At 36.9% G+C, this 24,576-nt stretch overlaps 1 protein-coding gene across 1 annotated transcript in view; it reads left to right on the top strand.

Annotated features, from left to right (window-relative positions):
• Positions 1-530: 530 nt before the first annotated feature.
• The window catches only part of LOC107753316 (HEAT repeat-containing protein 1-like), a 27,495-nt gene continuing 3,449 nt past the window's right edge, over positions 531-24,576 (top strand). The window contains exons 1-30 of the mRNA XM_016569449.1: positions 531-626; positions 730-812; positions 1,642-1,853; positions 2,701-2,822; positions 3,096-3,290; positions 7,371-7,539; positions 8,446-8,594; positions 8,903-9,095; positions 9,873-10,045; positions 10,194-10,349; positions 11,487-11,729; positions 11,984-12,115; positions 12,269-12,372; positions 12,454-12,600; positions 12,786-12,904; positions 13,165-13,286; positions 13,364-13,492; positions 14,764-14,994; positions 15,128-15,257; positions 16,255-16,424; positions 16,524-16,576; positions 16,666-16,789; positions 17,234-17,374; positions 17,498-17,799; positions 18,330-18,480; positions 18,606-18,764; positions 18,893-19,027; positions 19,114-19,218; positions 21,122-21,290; positions 21,532-21,728. Of these exons, the coding sequence (XP_016424935.1) occupies positions 588-626; positions 730-812; positions 1,642-1,853; positions 2,701-2,822; positions 3,096-3,290; positions 7,371-7,539; positions 8,446-8,594; positions 8,903-9,095; positions 9,873-10,045; positions 10,194-10,349; positions 11,487-11,729; positions 11,984-12,115; positions 12,269-12,372; positions 12,454-12,600; positions 12,786-12,904; positions 13,165-13,286; positions 13,364-13,492; positions 14,764-14,994; positions 15,128-15,257; positions 16,255-16,424; positions 16,524-16,576; positions 16,666-16,789; positions 17,234-17,374; positions 17,498-17,799; positions 18,330-18,480; positions 18,606-18,764; positions 18,893-19,027; positions 19,114-19,218; positions 21,122-21,290; positions 21,532-21,728 (4,554 nt within the window). The 5' untranslated portion in view covers positions 531-587. The remainder of the gene's footprint in view (positions 627-729; positions 813-1,641; positions 1,854-2,700; positions 2,823-3,095; positions 3,291-7,370; positions 7,540-8,445; positions 8,595-8,902; positions 9,096-9,872; positions 10,046-10,193; positions 10,350-11,486; positions 11,730-11,983; positions 12,116-12,268; positions 12,373-12,453; positions 12,601-12,785; positions 12,905-13,164; positions 13,287-13,363; positions 13,493-14,763; positions 14,995-15,127; positions 15,258-16,254; positions 16,425-16,523; positions 16,577-16,665; positions 16,790-17,233; positions 17,375-17,497; positions 17,800-18,329; positions 18,481-18,605; positions 18,765-18,892; positions 19,028-19,113; positions 19,219-21,121; positions 21,291-21,531; positions 21,729-24,576) is intronic.

Here is a 24,576-nt window from a genome sequence, read left to right as displayed (position 1 = left end):
TATGTGACCCAGGACCACAAAACCAGTCATAAGGGTCAATTTTTCTGTTAGGATTACAGATTTCTGTTACAATTTTTGTTAGGATAGGACAATATTTGGCAGAGATACATGTATTTTTGTCTATTACTACAAATATACCCAAGCGACTTAAGACCAGGGTCCAGGGTCACATATGTTTTTGTTTTGTTTTTTTGGAGCAGAATGGCTTTGATGAGGCGTTTCTGAAGGATGCATTGCTGGATAGAATTAAGGACGATATGCCAGAGATTGTGCTATCTGCCCTTAAAGCTTTGCAGGTAAAATGACAACGTCATTAATGTAATGTGTTTTGGTGATGTAAACTTCAAACCTGTCTTATTTTTGGTACAATCTAAATGTTATGTTATGGTTCCCTGACAGCTTCACATAAAAGAAAAATCAATAATTTTAACCCATACAGTGTATTTTTGTCTATTACTACAAATATACCCAAGCGACTTAAGACCAGGGTCCAGGGTCACATATGTTTTTGTTTTGTTTTTTTGGAGCAGAATGGCTTTGATGAGGCGTTTCTGAAGGATGCATTGCTGGAGAGAATTAAGGACGATATGCCAGAGATTGTGCTATCTGCCCTTAAAGCTTTGCAGGTAAAATGACAACGTCATTAATGTAATCTGTTTTGGTGATGTAAACTTCAAACCTGTCTTATTTTTGGTACAATCTAAATTTTATGTTATGGTTCCCTGACAGCTTCACATGGACCTTATGCATGCAGAGGAGACCGTTTCCTGTTTGATTTCACTTCTTCATCGCATCAAACCATCAGCGGAATGGTTAGTTAACTGATGTTATACCTTCATTCACTCTAGAATGATACAAATGTAAGTCCTCTTAAAAGGGGCATCGGATGAAAATTTCACTTCTTTAGCTTTTTTTTTGCATTTACAGGGCTCGCAAAATCGCTAGCCCAACATCCCGGGGCTATTGTGTTTTCCAGTCAGGCTACCAAAATATCACCGCCCTGCCCGACGGCATCTTAAATGCAGGGTTCCTTTAGTTGCCTCAAATTTAAGGCCATGAAAAGTCTTAAATGGTATAAGAAAAGTCTTAATTATAATTTCAAGAGGTCTTACATTTGGGGACGGAAAGACAAGAATTGTGATATGGATGAATGTGACAACTGAACTACTAAAGGCTGATTTCATTATGAGCGCTGCACGTTTCAAAGTCAAAACACGGCGCGGGTGTTTTATGTGAATGAATCTCTGAAGGGAACCGACTGTAAAAGTTTCTATGTCATATGTGCCTATAGTGACTTGAAATGCTGCCTAGGTAGGCAGCGTAATAGGTTTTGTAATGTATCGTTAAGCTAAACTGCTCTTTTCATCCACGATATTGAAAATTTGATTATTAAATTGGATGATTAAGGGGACTGTAAGTGATATTAAGTAATTATGTGACTGTTTTACACAAACAGGTACAATTTTATTAACTCACAAATGCAGCCAAAATATAACATGAACATTTAATTGAAATCATGTGTCCCAATTGGGAAATCCACAACAAAAACACTTTTTTAAATAATGTAGGAATATAGATAATGAATTTTCCACACTAAGAAGGATACACCAGCTTAGCTCTATCTGGTCTTGCTTTCCACAGGTGTTCGGTGCTAAAAGAGGCTGTGCGAGTTCTCGATGACCCGTGTATTTTTGAGGGCAACCCAGATCTTAAGGCACAGATTAGTTGGGAGATTCTGCCCTTCTTGGTGTTGACCAATGCTGCGCCCAAGTGTGTGGAGCTGCAAATGGCATCTTGTGTTGCTGAAACCACTTTGCTTTCCCAGCATCCCCTTACTCATGGTTGGGCCAAAGGTAAACACTCCTGCTGTTTTACAGTGAAATCTATTTTACAGCAAGAAGAAAAAATTTATATTTAATAATAAAGCCTACTTTATCAAATTTAATATGCACATTTCTAAGGCCTCTAAATTATCAGCACAGTCAAAACATGAAATGAAATACCTTTGCACAATTCTTCATGCCTTCTGATATTTGAGAAACGTAAGAATAACTTTTAATTTGATAGTAATGTTTCAGGATTAACACTTTTGGACTGAAGCAACTTGGGTTTATTTGGTTATCCATTCCTCATTAAAAAAAAAAAAATGTTAATGTATCAAATATGATACATCATGTTTATTTGTGCATCTCTCAATCATCCTTGTATTGCATGCCATTATATGTTTTGCCCCCAACAATAAAAACTACAGAAATGTATGATATGACATGATATAGAACTTGATAACTTGATATTATATAGTTTTTTTTTTTACCCTTCTTGAGCTCCATATTCTCCTATATCGTGCTATATGAGCCATAATAGCCTAATGTATCAAATATTTTTAGATTTTGTCTAAAGTTTTAATAAACTGTCCTGTTGCAGAAAAATCTCTGGAATGGTATTTTCTGGGAATTACCCAGAATCAATATCCAGTAGAAATTTCCTTACATTCACAACATGTTTACCTTCCTTAATGTTAATTATTTCTGAGTAAAAAAAAAAAGATATATGATTGGTTGGTGAAAACTAGGCTGTTACATTACTGGTTATTATTATTTTTGCTTCAAATAGTCAGAGGAAGAGAAAGATGGATGATAATTTGATTAAATCCGTACTGATAAATTTCTTGTTGTCTTGATGTGTTTTCTTTCTTTATAGTGCTGAAGGATGTTCTGGTCAAAACCTCTCCATCAGATATGCTGGGTGTAGCCAACCAAATGCTTACTACAACTCTGATCAAGAACTTGGCCAATATGGATCATGCAACCAAACGCAACACTGTAAGTGTCAAACTTCCTGTCCAAGCTTAAAGGAATGGTTTACCCAAAAAATTTGAAAATGTTCTCATTTACTCACCCACATGTCGTTCCAACCCTGTATGCATTTGTTTCTTTGAATTTTATTTTGTCCATACAATGAATTATTTAATTAATCTATTTTAATTAATCCAATGTTGCATTCTTACAAATATTTTTCAATATTCAATCTCGATAACAAACCAACATTATCTTTGCTTAGTTTGAACTGTGTTTTCTCATGCGTGTATCTTGCAGCTGCAGAATGTGTGTGATATCCTGAGCCGTCAGGGCAGCAGTGTGCAGGAGAGAGCAGCATTTGTGGTGCTCAGTAATGCACTGCTACAGAGTCTGCAGTCCATGACGGAGAGTCAACACCTCCACACAGCACAGTGTGTGTACAAACTACTGGAACCTTTACTGCTACAGGTCTACACAGTCCAACCTGAACAGGTCAGAGCACAAATGCAGAAACAAATGGCTTCAAATTACTTCTTCAAATGCATTGACACAGCAATTCTGGCCAGTACCAATTTCAAGAGAATTTTGGCTAGGGATGCATGATGTTTATATTGGTGTCGACCATAGTTTTAAAAAAATTATTGGAAGTGGATATTATACAGAAGATTTGCTCTAAAACATTTTTTCTAACTTTTAAATTTAAATTGAATGTGTTTTTTAAAAAAAAAATAGGCAAAGCTTTATACATTTGCAATATCTAGTATTGCCTGAAACTTCTCTCAGCCAATATTTCCATATCAGTGCTGTTTCCAATATTACACATTTGTTGTATTTTAATTTTAAAAAAAACACACACAAACTTTCTAAAAACCTAATTCGGAATGTTATATGCTGCGAATATTGTCAGAGGATCTTGGTCATGTAAAAATTAAGTTTTAATATATTTACAGTAGGAAATTTACAAAATATCTTCATGGAATATGATCTTTACTTAATATCCTAATGATTTTTGGCATAAAAGAAAAATCAATAATTTTAACCCATACAATGTATTTTTGTCTATTACTACAAATATACCCAAGCGACTTAAGACCAGGGTCCAGGGTCACATATGTTTTTGTTTTGTTTTTTTGGAGCAGAATGGCTTTGATGAGGCGTTTCTGAAGGATGCATTGCTGGATAGAATTAAGGACGATATGCCAGAGATTGTGCTATCTGCCCTTAAAGCTTTGCAGGTAAAATGACAACGTCATTAATGTAATGTGTTTTGGTGATGTAAACTTCAAACCTGTCTTATTTTTGGTACAATCTAAATGTTATGTTATGGTTCCCTGACAGCTTCACATGGACCTTATGCATGCAGAGGAGACCGTTTCCTGTTTGATTTCACTTCTTCATCGCATCAAACCATCAGCGGAATGGTTAGTTAACTGATGTTATACCTTCATTCACTCTAGAATGATACAAATGTAAGTCCTCTTAAAAGGGGCATCGGATGAAAATTTCACTTCTTTAGCTTTTTTTTTGCATTTACAGGGCTCGCAAAATCGCTAGCCCAACATCCCGGGGCTATTGTGTTTTCCAGTCAGGCTACCAAAATATCACCGCCCTGCCCGACGGCATCTTAAATGCAGGGTTCCTTTAGTTGCCTCAAATTTAAGGCCATGAAAAGTCTTAAATGGTATAAGAAAAGTCTTAATTATAATTTCAAGAGGTCTTACATTTGGGGACGGAAAGACAAGAATTGCGATATGGATGAATGTGACAACTGAACTACTAAAGGCTGATTTCATTATGAGCGCTGCACGTTTCAAAGTCAAAACACGGCGCGGGTGTTTTATGTGAATGAATCTCTGAAGGGAACCGACTGTAAAAGTTTCTATGTCATATGTGCCTATAGTGACTTGAAATGCTGCCTAGGTAGGCAGCGTAATAGGTTTTGTAATGTATCGTTAAGCTAAACTGCTCTTTTCATCCACGATATTGAAAATTTGATTATTAAATTGGATGATTAAGGGGACTGTAAGTGATATTAAGTAATTATGTGACTGTTTTACACAAACAGGTACAATTTTATTAACTCACAAATGCAGCCAAAATATAACATGAACATTTAATTGAAATCATGTGTCCCAATTGGGAAATCCACAACAAAAACACTTTTTTAAATAATGTAGGAATATAGATAATGAATTTTCCACACTAAGAAGGATACACCAGCTTAGCTCTATCTGGTCTTGCTTTCCACAGGTGTTCGGTGCTAAAAGAGGCTGTGCGAGTTCTCGATGACCCGTGTATTTTTGAGGGCAACCCAGATCTTAAGGCACAGATTAGTTGGGAGATTCTGCCCTTCTTGGTGTTGACCAATGCTGCGCCCAAGTGTGTGGAGCTGCAAATGGCATCTTGTGTTGCTGAAACCACTTTGCTTTCCCAGCATCCCCTTACTCATGGTTGGGCCAAAGGTAAACACTCCTGCTGTTTTACAGTGAAATCTATTTTACAGCAAGAAGAAAAAATTTATATTTAATAATAAAGCCTACTTTATCAAATTTAATATGCACATTTCTAAGGCCTCTAAATTATCAGCACAGTCAAAACATGAAATGAAATACCTTTGCACAATTCTTCATGCCTTCTGATATTTGAGAAACGTAAGAATAACTTTTAATTTGATAGTAATGTTTCAGGATTAACACTTTTGGACTGAAGCAACTTGGGTTTATTTGGTTATCCATTCCTCATTAAAAAAAAATAAATGTTAATGTATCAAATATGATACATCATGTTTATTTGTGCATCTCTCAATCATCCTTGTATTGCATGCCATTATATGTTTTGCCCCCAACAATAAAAACTACAGAAATGTATGATATGACATGATATAGAACTTGATAACTTGATATTATATAGTTTTTTTTTTTACCCTTCTTGAGCTCCATATTCTCCTATATCGTGCTATATGAGCCATAATAGCCTAATGTATCAAATATTTTTAGATTTTGTCTAAAGTTTTAATAAACTGTCCTGTTGCAGAAAAATCTCTGGAATGGTATTTTCTGGGAATTACCCAGAATCAATATCCAGTAGAAATTTCCTTACATTCACAACATGTTTACCTTCCTTAATGTTAATTATTTCTGAGTAAAAAAAAAAAGATATATGATTGGTTGGTGAAAACTAGGCTGTTACATTACTGGTTATTATTATTTTTGCTTCAAATAGTCAGAGGAAGAGAAAGATGGATGATAATTTGATTAAATCCGTACTGATAAATTTCTTGTTGTCTTGATGTGTTTTCTTTCTTTATAGTGCTGAAGGATGTTCTGGTCAAAACCTCTCCATCAGATATGCTGGGTGTAGCCAACCAAATGCTTACTACAACTCTGATCAAGAACTTGGCCAATATGGATCATGCAACCAAACGCAACACTGTAAGTGTCAAACTTCCTGTCCAAGCTTAAAGGAATGGTTTACCCAAAAAATTTGAAAATGTTCTCATTTACTCACCCACATGTCGTTCCAACCCTGTATGCATTTGTTTCTTTGAATTTTATTTTGTCCATACAATGAATTATTTAATTAATCTATTTTAATTAATCCAATGTTGCATTCTTACAAATATTTTTCAATATTCAATCTCGATAACAAACCAACATTATCTTTGCTTAGTTTGAACTGTGTTTTCTCATGCGTGTATCTTGCAGCTGCAGAATGTGTGTGATATCCTGAGCCGTCAGGGCAGCAGTGTGCGGGAGAGAGCAGCATTTGTGGTGTTCAGTAATGCACTGCTACAGAGTCTGCAGTCCATGACGGAGAGTCAACACCTCCACACAGCACAGAGTGTGTACAAACTACTGGAACCTTTACTGCTACAGGTCTACACAATCCAACCTGAACAGGTCAGAGCACAAATGCAGAAACAAATGGCTTCAAATTACTTCTTCAAATGCACTGACACAGCAATTCTGGCCAGTACCAATTTCAAGAGAATTCTGGCTAGGGATGCATGATGTTTATATTGGTGTCGACCATAGTTTTAAAAAAATTATTGGAAGTGGATATTATACAGAAGATTTGCTCTAAAACATTTTTTCTAACTTTTTAAATTTAAATTGAATGTGTTTTTAAAAAAAAAATAGGCAAAGCTTTATACATTTGCAATATCTAGTATTGCCTGAAACTTCTCTCAGCCAATATTTCCATATCAGTGCTGTTTCCAATATTACACATTTGTTGTATTTTAATTTTAAAAAAAACACACACAAACTTTCTAAAAACCTAATTCGGAATGTTATATGCTGCGAATATTGTCAGAGGATCTTGGTCATGTACATCATAAGAAAAAGGAAATGTTCATTTCTGTTTGAGTTATGAAAAAACAACCTTTTGTTATCAGCACCTTGTACTTCCAGTGTTGACTGCTGCTGATAATTATAGAATTATACATTTTAATATATAGTGATACAGTTACTAGTATATTGTGCATTATATTATCTACACTGTTATTTAGTTGAAATTACACAATTGTATTTAGGTCTAATGTTAATTTTTACTTCTTTTAATGTATGTTAGGCTTCTTGTGAGGAGGTAAATGAGTGTCTGCCAGTCTGTGTGATACTGGGTGAGTTTCTGCAGAAAATGAGCTCTGGCCTCAATGCAGAGAGAGAACAAGGCCTCCTCCTGCTGTCACTCCTGCGGCTTTTCATCACGGCACTCAAATGTCCAGATTCCACATTTAAAGGTACAGGACTGCTTATTTAGCTGTGAACTGTGATGTGATTGTAATAAATATTACACACATTTATGTATTCGTTTGTGGCATCTTACATTTTATGTAAACTGAAAGAATTCCCATCTAAATATTCACACTATTTAAATCTTTTTATATGTACTACCATTCAGAAGTTTTGGGTCGGTAAGATATATATATATATTTTTTTTTAAAGAAGTCTCTTATTCCCCCCGAAGACTGCATTCATTTAATCAAAAATACAGTAAAATTACTGTAATATTGTAAAATATTATTACAATTTAAAATAACGTTTGAAATTTTATTTATTTGAAAATTAAATTTATTCCTGTTATTCCAAAGATGAATTTTCAGCAGCCATTTGGTGCTCAAGGAACATTTATTATTATTATCAATGTTGAAAACAGCTGCTTAATGGTTTTGTCATACAATTTTGTGTAATCTTTTTTTTTTTTTTTTGACGAATAGAAAGTTCAAAAGAACGGCATTTATTTTAAATATTGTTATTTTTTAATTTTTTTTGTAACAGTGTAAAAGTAGTTACTGTCAATTTAATGCATTCATGATGAAGAAAAGTATAAATTTATTTTACTAAAAAATTTATTGACCCCCAAACTATTGAACGGTAGTATTCATCTGCATAAATTTCCTTGTTAAATGTAAAAGAAAGAAAAGTGTTTTTCAAAGGGTAATCATTTTAAGACAGCAGGGCATTTCTTGGAATAGAGGCATTTACTTAATTCACTACAGATATTTGATATTTGATGTTCTCAAAATGTCCAAATGTGAATCAATTAATTTGCCTGAATAATTATCTAAAAAAAAAAAATTTTTTTTTGCTAAAAATTCATTACTGTGTATAATGTAATTGTTAGTTAACAAAGTTGTGTTTTTCAGATGAGCCATGGTGGAACCCAGAGAAAATGGACGCCAATACCTGCTGTTACGTGCATCTCCTGTGTCGTCTGTTTGACTTAGTGATATCTGGGGCCAGTCAAGGGCCCTTGGCTCTCTGCTTCAAGAGCCTAATGCAGCCTCTGTTACAGGTACTGTATTCTCTTTACACATATACTGTTTAGCACACAACTCTACACTAAACCTCTCTAGGTGGAATAACATGCTGTTAATTTTAGAATTTTACTGATGTAGCTGAGGCACATTAGTGGTTTGTATAAATATGCAGTTCTTGAACATGTTTTTCACTTTTGCCATTCTATAATTACGCCACATACAGCCATTGTGATCATCAGGAAATGCTTGATTGAAGTTTTTTTTTAACATTACTATTTATTTTCATTAAAATCAATGGCATTGACTAGATGGCTAATTTCTTTCTGGCTTTGTCATTTTGCAGGTTCACCTGAATGAGCCGACAACCCTCTTTAAGTTCCTCTCTCTTTTATGGGGCTACAACAGTAATTTAGGTGATCAGTTGGATTGTCGAGTTAGTGCCATACTGCAAACTCAGGCTCTTTATGTGGGAAAGGCTTTGCTTTGCAATCAGCCAATAAAAACCCTCAACGTGCTGGCATCAGGTTCCTCACCAGGTATGTCAATATGGTCTCTCTCGCGTCTGTGTTAGTTCAGGGTTTCCCATACATTGACTTATTTGTGGCAGCCCGCCACAATATCAACACTGACCGCCACAAATAGATTTTCCAAAATGCTTTGGCTTCGTTGAATAAACATGAGCTCTGCACGGTTCAAAGTCAAAACGCGGCACGGGTGTTTTTATATGATTGTATCGTTTTTGAAGGGAACCGATTGTCTTCAGAAAAGTTTTGATGTAATTTTCATGTAATCTTTCCTATAATGCCTGATAAAGCAGCATTCATGAGTGCAGCGCTGTTTTGTGTACAGCCATTACCGGGGAAACCGCTATTTCTGCTGCTCTTAAAGCGCCTCCTGCTGGCAGAGAATGAATGTGCACTTTCAATAAGCCCGTCTGCTGTTTTATATTTACAATATATACATATATATTTCCCCCAGGGGGGAAGTACCGCCACACATAAAGTGTAAGTCTGTGGAAACACTGCAGTTACATATGAATTGTTTTTGCTTGTTTTTTTTCTTTACAGGATGTTCTGAGTTAGTATATTTGCCACGACTGTCAATTATTTAATAATATATTTTAAAATCTGTTTAGAATTCAATCATGAATAATCTTATATTTTCAGAGTTAACAGTTACTTTTTAAGAAAAGATATCTTAGACCAGAAGATATCTACTTTTAAATTTTTATTGTTTTAGAATATTTTTTTTAGAGAGAGAGCTTGTTCTCAGCCATGACTAATGTGTAACTCACTGTGGTCTTGTTTTTGCAGTGGTGCCGTCCTTGCTGGTGTGTTTGTGTTCAGGCGTGTGTGAAGTTCGGAGAGCTGCCATTGCTGTGCTCCATTCTCTCTCAGGGGTTGTTTCTTCACCTTATTATCTACTAGTGGAGAACCTCCTCAAATCATCAGAGGAGATCATCGCTGACCCCTCTTACCTCAGCCAGGTCAGTCAAAGCATGATACTTGCTGCATTAGCTTTGTATAGCTTTGGTAAACAGGATTTTTCTCCTTGCTTGTGTTGCATAAGTTCTAGAAGTGTTGGACGCATAAATCAAAACTATGTAAGAAATAACACTTCTGATTTTACCGTAGGCACTGTCCAAGATGTATGAGGAGGCACTGTTATTGAAAGATAAAAAGAAAAAGCTGGCATCAATTGAGCAGCTTCTGCAGTGTGTGCAGTTACCTTGCTGCCCTTCCTACACCTGTAAAACACTGCTGCGAGCACTTCAGGATGTTCATGGAGAGGTACTGTCAACAAACTGATCATAGTTTGCGTCTCCTTGAGTAGTGTGTTTAGCAATTTGATTTATATAAATGCGTTTTGTGCGGTCCATGTAATCAGGTGTCCTAGTTCACAAGTGCTCCTAAAAAGAGAAGTAAGCGTAGATCCCTGGGTGGGACTCAGACTACATTAAATATGGGTTTTCTTGCAGTGTGGATAAATATGTTTTTTTCTGACCATAATGTCTTTGAGCATGAACTCAATGGCAGTCAAGAGACATCTAGAAAACAAAATTGTCCGTTATCTTGTCGTTGTAAAACAAAAACAAACAAAAAAATTAAAATTGTCGTCATTTACTCGCTTTCATGTCATTCCAAACTTTCATGGCTTTCTTCTGTGAAGCACACAAGATTTTTTTGAAGAATGTTTTCGAATTAATCACGAACTTTCAAACTTCTTTTAAGCAGAAGTGAAGCTTTTCCAATTTCATTGGTTTCATGATGACAGGATTTTAAAACAAAAACCAAAACATTTTTAAAGAAAAATGAACCTGTTAACCTGAGACATTTTTTTGCTCACCTTTGTACGATAACAGGGTTGTGTGCTTGCTTTTTTTGTTGGACCACTTGCAATCCTAATTAGACACATGTTGAAACACAGGCAAAAATTTAGGTGTACCTTCTGATCAGTGACTGCCATTAACTTTCCCATTACGGGAATTTTGTCCCATTATGTCATTTGCCCCCATAAATTGATTTCCAAAGGCATTTTTTTACCTTTAGGGCATTTTTTTCTAACCTGATTAGATGAATAATCTTTTATGTCAAATTCTTAAATTTTTTTTTTTTTTTTTTTAACAATTCAATCAGAGTAACAGAACATAGGCTGTTACCAATTATATGAAGTATCATTAAAATCCATCTGCACTGCAAAGGTGACAAACTGTATCTGAAGTTCCATTTACAAGTATTGACAAAAACTGTTTAATGCTGCTCAGAAGGTGGCATGAATGCATTTACACTGCAATAAGGATTATGTGTTGTTAGATTTAGGTGTGCTTAAATATTTTTTCACAGTCGCACATAGTAATTTTCAGTCACTTTTGTTTATTTAGTGTTTGATGCTAGTTTGTCCTGCTTATAATAATGCCCTTTGTCCAGCCTATTTTGGCCATTCTTCTGCCTGCTGTGGAGCGACTTCTCGAGCAGTGTGCTCCAGACTCATGCACCTTCCTGCCAGATGAGGCCCACCTCCTGCAGCTCCTATTGAGCAAGTTCAGTGAGGCGTCTGCACCTTTACTGGTCAAAGACCCTCGATGCCTAGAGGTCTTCATTAGGGCATTGGGCACCTCAGCCAAGCCGTACCCCTCTATGCCTGGTTTCCAGATTATTGCCCTGGAGCAGGTTGGTGGACGTTTAGAAAAAGCCTTCTGCTTGGAGATTGACAATGGGAAATTTTGGTCCGTTAAAATTCCTCATTTCAGTTTTGTTATCACATACTCCATCATTAATAAATTTGTCATTTATCATAGAATTGTCACTGTAATGTGTGAGGTAAAATAAAATAAAAAACTGTTGCACCTTATTGGACATAGATCATACTATATGTTCTATAATGATACATGTTGTGTTTGTAATTTGATTGCATGTTTCCTCAGATCACCAAGCCATTCTTCACTGCTCTTGGAGATGAAAAGATTCAACAGAAAATTCTTTCTGTTTTATTTGACTTGCTGGTGGGGAACAAAAACCCTGCCTGTGCCCAAGCTATCAACAGTGTCTTTAAAGTGGTATGGGAAATATTAATTTTCTTTTCATATTCATTTTAAATGATATTATTTAGAAGTAATTTTTTTTATTTTTATTTATTTTATTTATTTATTTATTTTTTGCTTATTCCGGAAATAACAATAACCCATGTTATGCTGTGTCCATGTTTCTAGATTGCTGTGGATGCAGAGCTAGTGGCCAATGAGCTGATGCCCGTAGATAAACAAAAGGTTACTGCAACAGTTCAACAAACACGCAGGAGTAAAATGCAAACTAGGTGAGTAGCTATCCTTAGTTAATCAACTCTGAATTCCAGTTCTGGAAGATTTGAAGATTTAAATTGCAGTCTTTTTTCCAGAAAAACACAAGAATCATCTGGGGCAGTGCCGGAGGAGAATGTTGTCTCTTGGCCAAGAGTTACCCTGATTTTAGAGCTTCTGCAACACAAGAAAAAGCTAAGGAGAGCCCAGTGTCTTGTGCCCGCTCTGTTTAATCTGCTGTCCAGGTATGTTAAGCTTGCATCTACTGCTATGTTTTGACATTTAACATTTTTGCAACTTGAAACTTGTAAACTTGTAAAATCAAAATGAATACATCAAATCTCACTGAGTGTTCTGATTGAGTATGCTCTGAAATATGTCACATAAAAGTATAATGGATTGTCAGTGCCATTTTATTTGTGTGCTGTAGATGTCTGGATCCTGCCGCAGCTGAACAGGAGAATCTCGAGTACACAAAACAACTCATCCTCAGCTGCCTGCTGAATGTCTGTCAGAAACTGTCTCCCGATGGAGGGCCTATAAGCAAAGGTACTAGCAATCTGGCATGAAATGGCTAAAAAAAGATTAGAAAGGTTATGATAAGGTCAAATGATTTTGTTGCTTTCTTTAGCCCTATGCGGGTGGTAATATTTTACATGTGAGATCATTTTGCAGACCTTACGAAATAATTGCCATCCAGGTTTTCTTGTCACTTTGCAGAGGATATAAGCACAGGCGTTCTCTTGAGTTTCTTTGAATCAGGAAACGTTGTTAGGAAATCTTGCATTTGTGTATGTGTGTGTGTGTAGATGTGCTGGAGGAGGATACATTTAATGTGGAGCTGGTAGTGCAGTGTGTCAGGATGTCAGACATGCCCCAAACTCACCATCATGCTCTCCTTCTGCTCGGTGCTTTGGCGGGTATCTTTCCTGTAAGTACAGTCATGAAACACTCACTCACACATACATTCAAACACAGTGGTAAACATTTTTCTCTCTCTGATTTTAGGAGAAGGTTCTTCACAACATCATGCCCATCTTCACATTCATGGGCTCCAACATCATGCGACTGGATGACACTTACAGCTTCCAGGTCATCAACAAGACTGTTCAGGCAGTCATACCTGCTCTTATAAAGGTATGTTTAAAATATGTTTGTTCTATATACAGTGTGATATATTTTAAGCATTTGAGTGTCTAATTTCTATAAGATCTTTAAAGATTTGAACAAACCTAAAATCTATAGTATTAAACTTCACCGTGCTGGTTTTGTAGGGGTGTGCGATATGTATGGCAATATCATAATCGCTGTTTAATGATGTGTGAGCTGGCATTGAGTATGTCACTCACTTTGTAAAAAACAAATTAAAACACTCGATTCTAGATATAGTGGTAAAAAAAAGACCCCGTGTGGGTTCATGTTTTTTATATTTACAACATAATATAGTTAAATAATGTCACATGAGCCATTTTCTTGAATATCAGCACTATTGCAAATGTGATTGATTTTATGCAACAGTTAAAGTTTGAATGGATCGGCTGAAGGACTCACTCATTCTGACACTGATTTGCTGTCACGTACTGGCAGTTCTAATTTTATATTTATGCATTTTTTTTGTTTTTTCCAATTGTCCAATTATCATTATTGAAAAAAAAGAATGATACTTCTTTGTATATGGCTTGTGACGTGACATGTGGCCAAGTATGGTGACCCATACTCTGCATTTAACCCATCCTAAGTGCACACACACAGCAGTGAACACACAAACACTGTGAACACACACCCGGAGCAGTGGGCAGCCATTTATGCTGTGGCGCCCGGGGAGCAGTTGGGGATTCGGTGCCTTGCTCAAGGGCACCTCAGTCGTGGTATTGAAGGTGGGAGAGAGCGCTGTACATTCACTCCCCCCACCTACAATCCCTGCTGGTACGAGATTCAAACCCGCAACCTTTGGGTTACGAGTCCGACTCTCTAACCATTAGGCCACGACTTATTGTAAATAGAAGTGTGCTATTACTGTTATAAGCAATATGACTTCTTTGGATTATTTTGCCTGGTGGATGATAAAATGGGTGACTTATACTAAAGGAGGGATCCAAGCCATATTTAGAGACCAGAATATCATAAACACCTTAAGGTGGACTCTTGTGACCTGGGCCATTAAGCAGTGCCTTGGCAACCCCCAGAATACACTAGAATTTGCATAGAAACACATTAAAGCCGCTCAAAACACCTTGGCAACTACCCTTGCAACCAAATACAACCTCCTATCATAGTGGTGGGGAGTTTTACACAGTTGTATACTCATTTTCTTCATAAAATGTGAAAGTTTTATTTTGCTGTTATTTAACAGAAAAAAGTAACCTGTAACAACTCAATTCTTATTTTCAATTCTTGTTTCTCCACAGGCCAATGAGGGTGGAAGTGCCCAGTCTGAGGGGCATATGGAGACTGTGGTATCACATATCGTGCATGTGTTTGTTGATGCCCTGCCTCATGTGCCCGAGCACAGACGCTTACCCATCCTCAGCCAGCTGATGAACACACTGGGGCCATCTCGCTTCCTCTGGGTCCTGATGCTGCTCCTGTTCAAGCAGCATGTCACACAAACATCTGTCAGTGCAAGTGGGGCTGAAAAGGTAAAGAAAGTTTCATGTATGTTTTTTACATTTCCAACTGTATTGATATTTTAGTTTTTTTGCCACTAAATAAGCAATGTCCAGGAAAATCCTATGGTACACTGGAAACCCATTTGTGTTATCTGTTGTGTAGGAGGCTGTTGTGGAGAGAGATCAGGACTTCTGGACCTCGGTGTGCTGTGAGTTTGAGGTAAAGGAGCAGCTGACCTCCATCATCAGAATCCTGCAGTATCTCATGACTCTACCACAGGACAAAGAAGAAGGTAAGAACTGCCCACTTCAATGAATTGCCACTGACTTTCTTTCTTTAAGTTGACAATATTGCTTTCTTGATTTTAATTGATCTTCATTTTGATGGACCGTTATTGATTAGACCAATCTTTAGTCTATGCTGTTTTCAGTTGATGTTTGAACAAAACTTCAAACATTATTTGTAGCGTGCCTGACATCCAGTAATAGCAATAAGCTTTGTGCTTTTTTTTACTTTTGATTATAAACAAAGTCTCCGCTTTGAAATTCTCTCACTTTTATTGTGAAATTCAAACAATAAATGCCGTTGACGCTCTTAAATGTCGCGTGACAGATCACTGTATCTGCCTCAGTTTAAGCAGCAGCACAGAGTGCATGTGAAACGATCGTCTCTTCCTATTTACTACTAGTTATAGCATGAAATAAACATTAATTAGCATAAAAAGATGTGTTGAAAGAAACAGTACAGCTTACTGAAGTGTATCATGTCAATGTATCTGTAAACAATGACACGTTATGTTTGCCTCAGGAAAGCCATGCAGTGTCCATAGCTCAACTTGGTCAACTTGAAAAAAAACTCCATAGAGGATTTTGTTAAATATATGCACTATATTACATATTTTAACTTAACTTGTTAGTAATGTTAAATGCATGTATGAATACGCATTTTTATGAAAGCAACTGTTTAACTTATATATTTATATATTTATATTATTAAGACGTTGATATGCGCAGTTTGTTTTATGTGCAATATTTGTATACAACACCGTTTATATTAGGTGTAGCCATTAAATTTTTTTGGACTCTGTTGTTAATTTTAACCTTTAGTATTATAGTAATGTACCTACAGACGGGGTTCCCTGTATGGTTTACAGCTTTATTGACAATTAGTTGAGAGCTGCTTTCTGGATCGACATCGGAAACCAATCAAGAGCTTGTGAACTGGGATCTGAATTGAATCTAGAAATTAAAGAACGGGGAAGAAAATTGTTTGATATATTCTCTGGGCAGCTCCGGAGAAAAAGAGGACCCGTGGAAGAAGTGCGGTGAAGAAGGCAGAAACGGTCTCTGATGTGATCTTCAACATGGAGGCTAATAGTGGCAAGGACCTCCGCCATTTTAAATTCCTCTCAGTCTCTTTTATGGCTCAGCTTTTGGCCTCTGACAGATTTGTTGGGAAGGTAGGTTTAGAATAGGAAGCAATCGATTTAATGTTGATATTAAAATGCCCCTAGGATTTTTCAGTAAACATCCTAAATGTGTAATTGTTTGACTGACAGGTGGCTGACTGTGAGGACTTAACAGAAAGCACCTTACAGACTCTTCAGCAGAAGTGAGTTGAAGCTTGACTATAGTACTTGACTTGATGGTGATTGGTTGTGGTGACATTGGCAGGGTGTAATGTTTGTGTTTACTTGTTAGTCTGCTGGAGGAGGTTCTGCGCTACATCCATGCAGTTGCTCGATGTGTAGAGGATAATGCAGACAAACCCACTGCTAAGTTCTGGAGAGCTCTGCTCAGCAAGTCCTATGACATCCTGGACAAGGTAGGAAGCACTGGATTGATCAGATATTATTGAGCATGTTTACATGCACACCAATACGCTGATGGCTACCAAAAATCAGTTTATTGAAATAACCCCTGTTTACATGCAAATCAATAACCTGGCAAAGCAAGTAAACCATGTTTACAAGAATTTTGGCAGTCAAGAAAGAGTTTGCTCTAGTTGGGTGCTCCTAAATCTGCAGTATATATCACACATGCCCACTTCATTAAGCCAACAGAATGCTGCGTTTAATGCTCGTTTATATCTTAACGGTGTTAAAGGAAAATGGAAATAGATTAGAGGAAATAGAATAACATGATACTTTTCTATTCTGAACTGAACCACAGTCAGTTTTCTTGAACTGGTGACTTCATTGAGCAGTTATTTTTATGTGTACACTTTAATTTGTGCACTAACATTCTTAAAACATGATCTGACATTTAGGTTAATGCCCTGCTGCCCATGGATTCCTTCATTATGGTAATGAGAGGCCTGATGGGTAATCAGTTAGCTTCAGTAAGAAGGAAGGCCATGGAGTTACTCAATAACAAACTACAGCAACGGACGCAGTGGGTGGAAGAACAGGTTAGTATGTAATGCAAACCAGTTTTAATGAAGCATTTTTAGAAAATGTTACATTTTATAACTTTGACTACCCATTCTGCTGAGCATTAGCTGATCACTTTGATTCCTCTATTTCTCTGACAGATTACTGTGCTTCTGGATCTCATTGGCGTCCTCCTAAATATTGTGGGTCGGAGTCACGGACAGGTCACGGCACAGGAAGAAGAAGAGCTGGCTATCAATCGACAGACGGCCCTTTACAGCCTTAAACTTCTGTGCCGAAATTTTGGCTCAGGCCACCAGGAGCCGTTTGTACCAGTGCTGAAAAAAGCGGTGGAGCTGGTTGCTGATAAAGATGAGGAAAAGAATGTAATGGGAAGTGCTCTGCTGTGTGTGGCTGAAGTGACCAGCACATTGAAAGCCCTCGCTATACCACAGTTACACAGGTACTGTTAAGCCCAAAGTAAGGCCTTTGGATTTTACACATATGCTAGCATTTAGTGTACAGTGCACATGGCATAAATTTCATCATGAATATAGTACATGTGCAGCCTGAATTACGTGTGCAGCCAGAATTTTCTAATCAAGCCTGTACTCTGTACTTTCAGTTCACACATGCCCTTTGAATTATTTTGTGCTGATTTGTTTGTGCACCAGGTGAAAACATTTGCACGAGTCGTTGTTTCACAGCTACTGGAGATGCTAAAACAGTTTTTGTTGGCCACCTGTGCTATCATATGCTATCAAACGGAGTGTACTTTGAAAGTCTATGTGTTCAGCTACATATGCTGAGTGTTCGTGTCAAAACTGAAGTTATTTTTGACTTTTCTTTGTTGGATTTTACATAAGTACGAAGTGTAAAGCTGACGAACAGTGTAATCACTAGGGTTGGGAATCTAGGAATGGTTCTAATTTTTAAGACATACTGGAAGTGAATGATCCTCATTACTTGTATATTAATGTGTTCTGTCTTCAGCCTTATGCCTGCAGTGCTGGACACTCTGAAGGAGAGAAAGGACCTGCTGAACAATGAAATATACTTGCTGAGCGCTGTCACAGCTCTACAGCGCGTATCAGAGACGTTACCACACTTCATCAGCCCCTACCTGGAGGACACCATCTCACAGGTCAGTATCAGTGCCACCTTGTTACTTTAAGTTAAACCTTAGAGCAGCATATGTTATTCAAATAAGTTTTATCTACAAGGTTACAATTCTCATTTGAATCTTCTCATTCTTCTCTGGTGCTCTAGGTCGCCCGCTTAACTCTGCTAGCCAAGCGACTGACATCCTGCCCTCAGCTGTCTGTACGTCTCTCCTCGCTCAGCACCACTCTTGCCACAAAGGTGCCTCCCAGGGTCCTCATTCCCACCATTACAAAATGCCACTGCACCATGGTGAATGTTCAGCAGGTAGGATTTGGTATATCAGAAATACCAAAGTGTTTGAATGGACACATGATCTTTTCGCAATTAATGGACACTCTATTGCTATTCTTTGTTTTATTTATCTGATACCCATATTTTCTATACCTGTTCAGAACCGTCTTGGTCCTCTGATGATCATCCTGAAGGAACATATAACTCACATGGAGAAGGACCAACTCAACAACCACCAATCAGAGCTCACTTCCTTCTTCCTGTCTGCTCTTGATTTCCGTGCCCAGCATTGCCAGGTACTATATACCCGTTTCAATTTGTTCTTTTTTTTTCAATAAGCGCATTAACTGATGATTACCAATATAACTTTATTGTTTAATAGGGAGATCTGAATAAGATTGGTGAGATCGAGGGCTATGTGATTGACTGTCTGTTAGTGATGGTTATGAAACTTTCAGAAATCACTTTCAGACCTCTCTTCTTCAAGGTAAGCTTCTATATTGTTCAGGTGAGAAAAAAGAACTTCCTCCAATAAGACAATATCTTGTTTTTAGATGCATAAATAATAATAGTGATGGGCTCTTTCGAACCACTGCTTTGTGAGGCACCAAAATCTTTGTGAATCTTTTTTTTCTTCGAACCAAGTCTCTATAGTTTTTACATGATCTTGGATCAGTTTTGTAATGTAGACTCATTAATGGCACATTTGTATTTGTTAAAAAAAAGAATCGTAGTAGTTGACTCTTGTTGGCCTGATTAGTCAAATCTTTCATAAATTGCAAAACAAACCCTACAACTTAATGCAACAACATATATTATACAGATACTAAATGTTTAATGGTGTTTGGTAATTTCTAGATTTGTATATCTAGAAAACATTTTGCAAAGTGATTGGTTCAGTTGATTCAGTTTCGAAAGCTAAATTTATCCCATTACTAAATAATACTTCAAATAGTACACCCAAAATTGTTAAAAAAAATTTACATAATATTTACATGGAATTCACTTTCCATGTTCCACTTTCACTTTCCATGAAGCTTTCGAGTCTGAGCTTTTGAATTCTGTTAATTTTAGTACAAAAATCAAATAATAAATGTTTTGGCAAATAGTAAATATTGTCATAAATGTGACATGAACCTGTATATTTACAGTGGAGAATTTTGCTAAATATATGCACTATATTACATTCATTATACTTTTACTTGTTAGTGATTCTCATTTTAACTTTTAATACTAATGTACAGACAGGGTTCCCTGTATAGTTTACAGCATTATTTGAGAAGACCGTACTAGGGCTGTCAAAAAAAATTTTAATTTCGAATATTCATCGAATTTAAAATAAAAATCCACATTGCATTCGAATTTTAGGTGTGCGTTAAGGAGGCAGCCTTATTAGTGGTGCACGAGATGCGATGATGATGTAAGCGTTGTTGCATTATAATGTATTTGCATTATCCTGTCCAGTTGAAGCCACTAGATGCGGCGCTGCTGCGTTGTTCATTAAAAATATTGTGGAAAAAGAAAATGTGGAGAAGATCTTGTTTACATCAAAACTGAAACCAAGCCGTTGCATATTTCGCGCATTTTCTAGAGGGATATCTATCACCGTTGCACTCGCGTCTCGCACAAAAGAGCCGCATGTTTAGAAAGCCATGTAAAATTAATGCAACTAACTTTTTTTATTTATTTAACTTTGAAAAAAAAAAAAACGCATATCTCGAGACTTTATGGCGGGGTTTCTTCCCCATCCCACTGCATCTCATCTTTTTAAATGAAAAATGTACTCTGTGTGATACGCTTTCGGCCCTTTGTATTAAACTGTGATTTCGGTCCTTTGTATTAAACTATGCATACATGCATGATGCTGTTTTGTTTATAGTTGTTTAAGCAACTTAATTATAATAGGTTTATAAACATTATTTTAAACATTATGCACTTTTTTCACAGATAGTCATGTTATCTTATGCTTTGAATAAACGTGCATTAGTAGTATTTTGCTCGATGCGCCCTCTTGTGGCCTCAGGAGAGAAGCCAAAAGCTTTTCTTCACCCTAACTGAAATTATGCAATTTAAATTTGAATATAATTATAAATATATATAAAGCATAATATTTAAGTACAAAATTCGAATGTAGTTTTTCAGCCATTTTGACAGCCCTAGACCGTACCTATGTAGAACATTGAATTCAATTGAATCAAGAGCTTCTGAACTGAAATTAAATTAATATTTAAATATTTCTGCGGTTTCGTGGGCATGGTGGTAGCTAATATACTGGTTGATTAATCAGTTGAAAACTAATTCTTTGTTGCCAAAATGTTACTTTGGTTATGAATTCTCTATTAGAATCAAAATGCATGCTGATTGAATCTTTTTTTTCCACTCTTCTGCAGTTATTTGACTGGTCAAAGATGGATGGTGCTTCTAAAAACCGCCTGTTAACGTTCTACAGACTGGCAGACAATATCGCCAACAAACTCAAAGGACTGTTTGTGTTGTTTGCTGGGCAGCTGGTCAAACCCATCTCTGAACTGCTGCGTCAGCTCAACATTTCTCACACAGGTAGTCTGCACATATCAATATGTTTGTATGAAGTTCCGAATACACCTGTAATGCCTCTTCGTTAAACTGTGCCAGCATTGACATGACCAGCTCATGCTAAGAAATGTGGAGTAAAATGTTTTGCATTTTAGAGATAGATCACTAGTAATTGTTCTTTATTTTTTTTTATTATTATTTTTTTTTTTACACTGATGTAATTTACTTCAACTGCCCCCAACCCCGCCACCCCCTCGGCCCATAGACAAACCCTTCTTCGATTCAGATGATGAGGAGGAGGATTCAGATGATGATGATGATGATGATGACGATAATGTGACAAAGAGCAGCCTGCTGCTGCAGTATGTGTTGGACTGCCTCCATAAAATCTTCCTCTATGATACTCAGCGCTTCCTCAGTAAGGAGAGGGCTGACGCTCTCCTGGGCCCCCTGGTGGATCAGGTCAGTATGGCACATAAACTGAATGCATCAAGAACTACAATCTATTCCCCATTTATGTTATTCCTTTGCAATAAGTTGTTAAATAAGCAAAGTTATTGGATAATCTGTTGGCATATTTTTTAGTTCAGATTGGGGACTTTCCTTGCAGCTTTCCTGAGTTCATTAAAAGTCTGAAATTCTTGAAAAGTCTTCTTATTAAAGACGTAATATAGCAGTTTTGCTTGACAATAACAAAATAGAGGTCAGGGTGGTGTGACCAAGTGTTTCTCAACCCTGTTCCTGGAGGCGCACCAAAGTACACATTGGATGTCTCCCTAATCAAACACACACAATTTAGCTCATTGGTAATAGGGGAGTGGAGGCAACCAAAATGTGTACCGTGTGCCTCAAGGACCGGAGTTGGTAAATGCTGGTGTAACCGACATGTGGGAACTAGGGGTGGAACAAGTCTATGGACTTATCTATTTGCACAATTTAAAACACAGTATTGCATTAAACAGTCAGTTGTCAAAATTGCCATTAAAACCGAAGTTAAACTTTAAAACACTGCAGGCTTCACTGTATTAATTTAAATATAATTTTTTTCTTATAAAAGCCACTTATTTAATCAAGAGCAGTGAGTCATTTTCTCTGTCTTTTGTTGTTGGATTAACATTAATGACACGGACAGCTGCAGGTATTTGCATTAGGCTTTAAGACCGAATGCACGGATCTACTTAGGGGCCAAGCACCAAAGGTGCGATGGCACCTATTGTATCCGTTGGCGTTCTTATTATTCTTCTTCTTTTTCCGCTCTGGAAGTCTATGGCAGATCATAGAACTGCTTGCGGGAAAGTTGTGAAATTTGGCACACTGATAGAGGACAGTCCCAACATTAACCATAGCAAATTTACATTTAGCAGACGCTTTTATCCAAAGCGAAACAATTCTCGTTTAGCGCATCAATAAATTTGCTGGAAAGATGCCAAACTGCATCTGAGGCTGTATCTCTGCAAAGCTTTGACATATTGACACCAAACTTTGTATGTGCCATTGTCACCTCGCACTGACCACACCACATCAATTTGGTAACAGCGCCATCTATTGGTCAAAAGTAATACACCATTCATTAACCATTAATAATGAAATTTCCATCAATTCTAATAACTTTTATTGCATTAGCCTATTGTGATGAAACTGGTCTCAAAATATTCCTTGGGTCATGCTGAAAACATAGATACCAATTTTACCATAGTCGGCCGAAGTTCCTGTCCACCATTTTGATTTATGTTGAAAACGTACTTTTCCGAACTCCTCTTAGACCGTTGGTCCAAATTTCACCAAAATCGAGTCCGATCATCTTCAGACTGTGCTGACAAAAAGTTTTCGTACAGCGCCGCTACAAATTTGATGCGTGGTGCCAAAATGACTCTGAGGTAGGGATGTATCGATTACCGGTTTGATGATAAATCATGATAAAATTCCCCACGGTTAGTATTACCATTTCATCTTTTAATTATCATTAAAACCGTATTAGATTACCGCGATAAATAAATACTGTCCAGCATAAAGCACAGTTTTAAGTAACAGTCTCACATGCGCACAGCATGCAGAGTAGTTCCGTTTTGAGTGAAAACAGGGCGGAAATGCTGGGAGGTTTTAAAAGAGTGCTAAGGGAATTATACAAATGAATATATGAATGAATTAATTATATGAATGTACCTCTGAAGGTTCTGACTGTCTTCAGAAACGATGCGATGGCATTTTGTTTTCATCTTCACTCCATGTAATACGTAAAGGAAGTGTTCTTAATCGCTTTATTTGAACATTTACATTAGATATTTGAACATGCTATTAAACTGTTGTCAGTCAAGTTGTCAATTAAAATCCGAACATCATTGGTAATGTTATTGTTTTAGTGTTTATGCAAACAAAAAGTCATTTTATTTGTTGTTGATTTAAATATAAAACTTGGTGAAGTGATTTTTGTGTCAGTACTTTTTTAACATCTCCAGCACATTTTAACAATACCGTGATCATTCTGATAACCGTGATAATTTTGGTCACTATAATCGTGATAAGAAATTTTCATACCGTTACATCCCTACTCTGAGGCTATATCTCTGGAAAGCTTTGACGTAATGACACCAAACTTTGTGTGTGCCATTGTCACCTCACACAGAACACACCAAATTGATTTGATTACAGCGCCACCTGTTGGTCAGAAGTGATAAGCCATTAAATCATATTAATAGAGGTTTTATTTATGATTTTTCAGCCATTTCAATTACAATCATCCTAAAATTGCTTTTATTACTCGTTGTATTTGGTCTGATGCTCCATGCCATGCTTAGCTCCTCATTTTGCCTCTGTAGTGCTTGGCCCCTTAATTGCTGCTTGCAGCTATATTGTTCTGATATGCATCCGGTTTCCTTCCCAACTAATTGTTTACTAAAAACATATCATACTGTCTTTATGTAAATACAAGAAAGACATGGCAAGTTCATGTTGTCAAATGGAATAACCCCCCAAAAAAGTTAACATTTTCATGGTTCAATAAATAAATAAATATTGTTAAAACCATTTTAAAGGGGTGGTTGATTGCGATTTCACTTTTTTAACGTTAGTTAGTGTCTAATGTTGCTGTTTGAGCATAAACAATATCTGCGAAGTTACAAAGCGGAGAGTTCGATGCAAACGGAGATATTATTGTACAGAATACAGAGTACAGATATCTTTTAAAATTCTGGCAGTTTAATGCCTACAAAAACGGCTGGTAGGGACTACAACAAGTTACTTCCTGGGTTGGTGACATCACAAGCCCTCATAAACCCCGCCCCCGAGAACATGCAACAAAGGGGGCGGGGCC

The sequence above is a fragment of the Sinocyclocheilus rhinocerous genome, unplaced genomic scaffold (assembly GCF_001515625.1).
Source record: "Sinocyclocheilus rhinocerous isolate Xijiao unplaced genomic scaffold, SAMN03320098_v1.1 scaffold1763, whole genome shotgun sequence".
NCBI lineage: Eukaryota > Metazoa > Chordata > Actinopteri > Cypriniformes > Cyprinidae > Sinocyclocheilus > Sinocyclocheilus rhinocerous.
The sequence above is the reverse complement of the archived record's forward strand: the minus strand, read 5'-3'. Positions and strand labels throughout refer to the sequence as shown.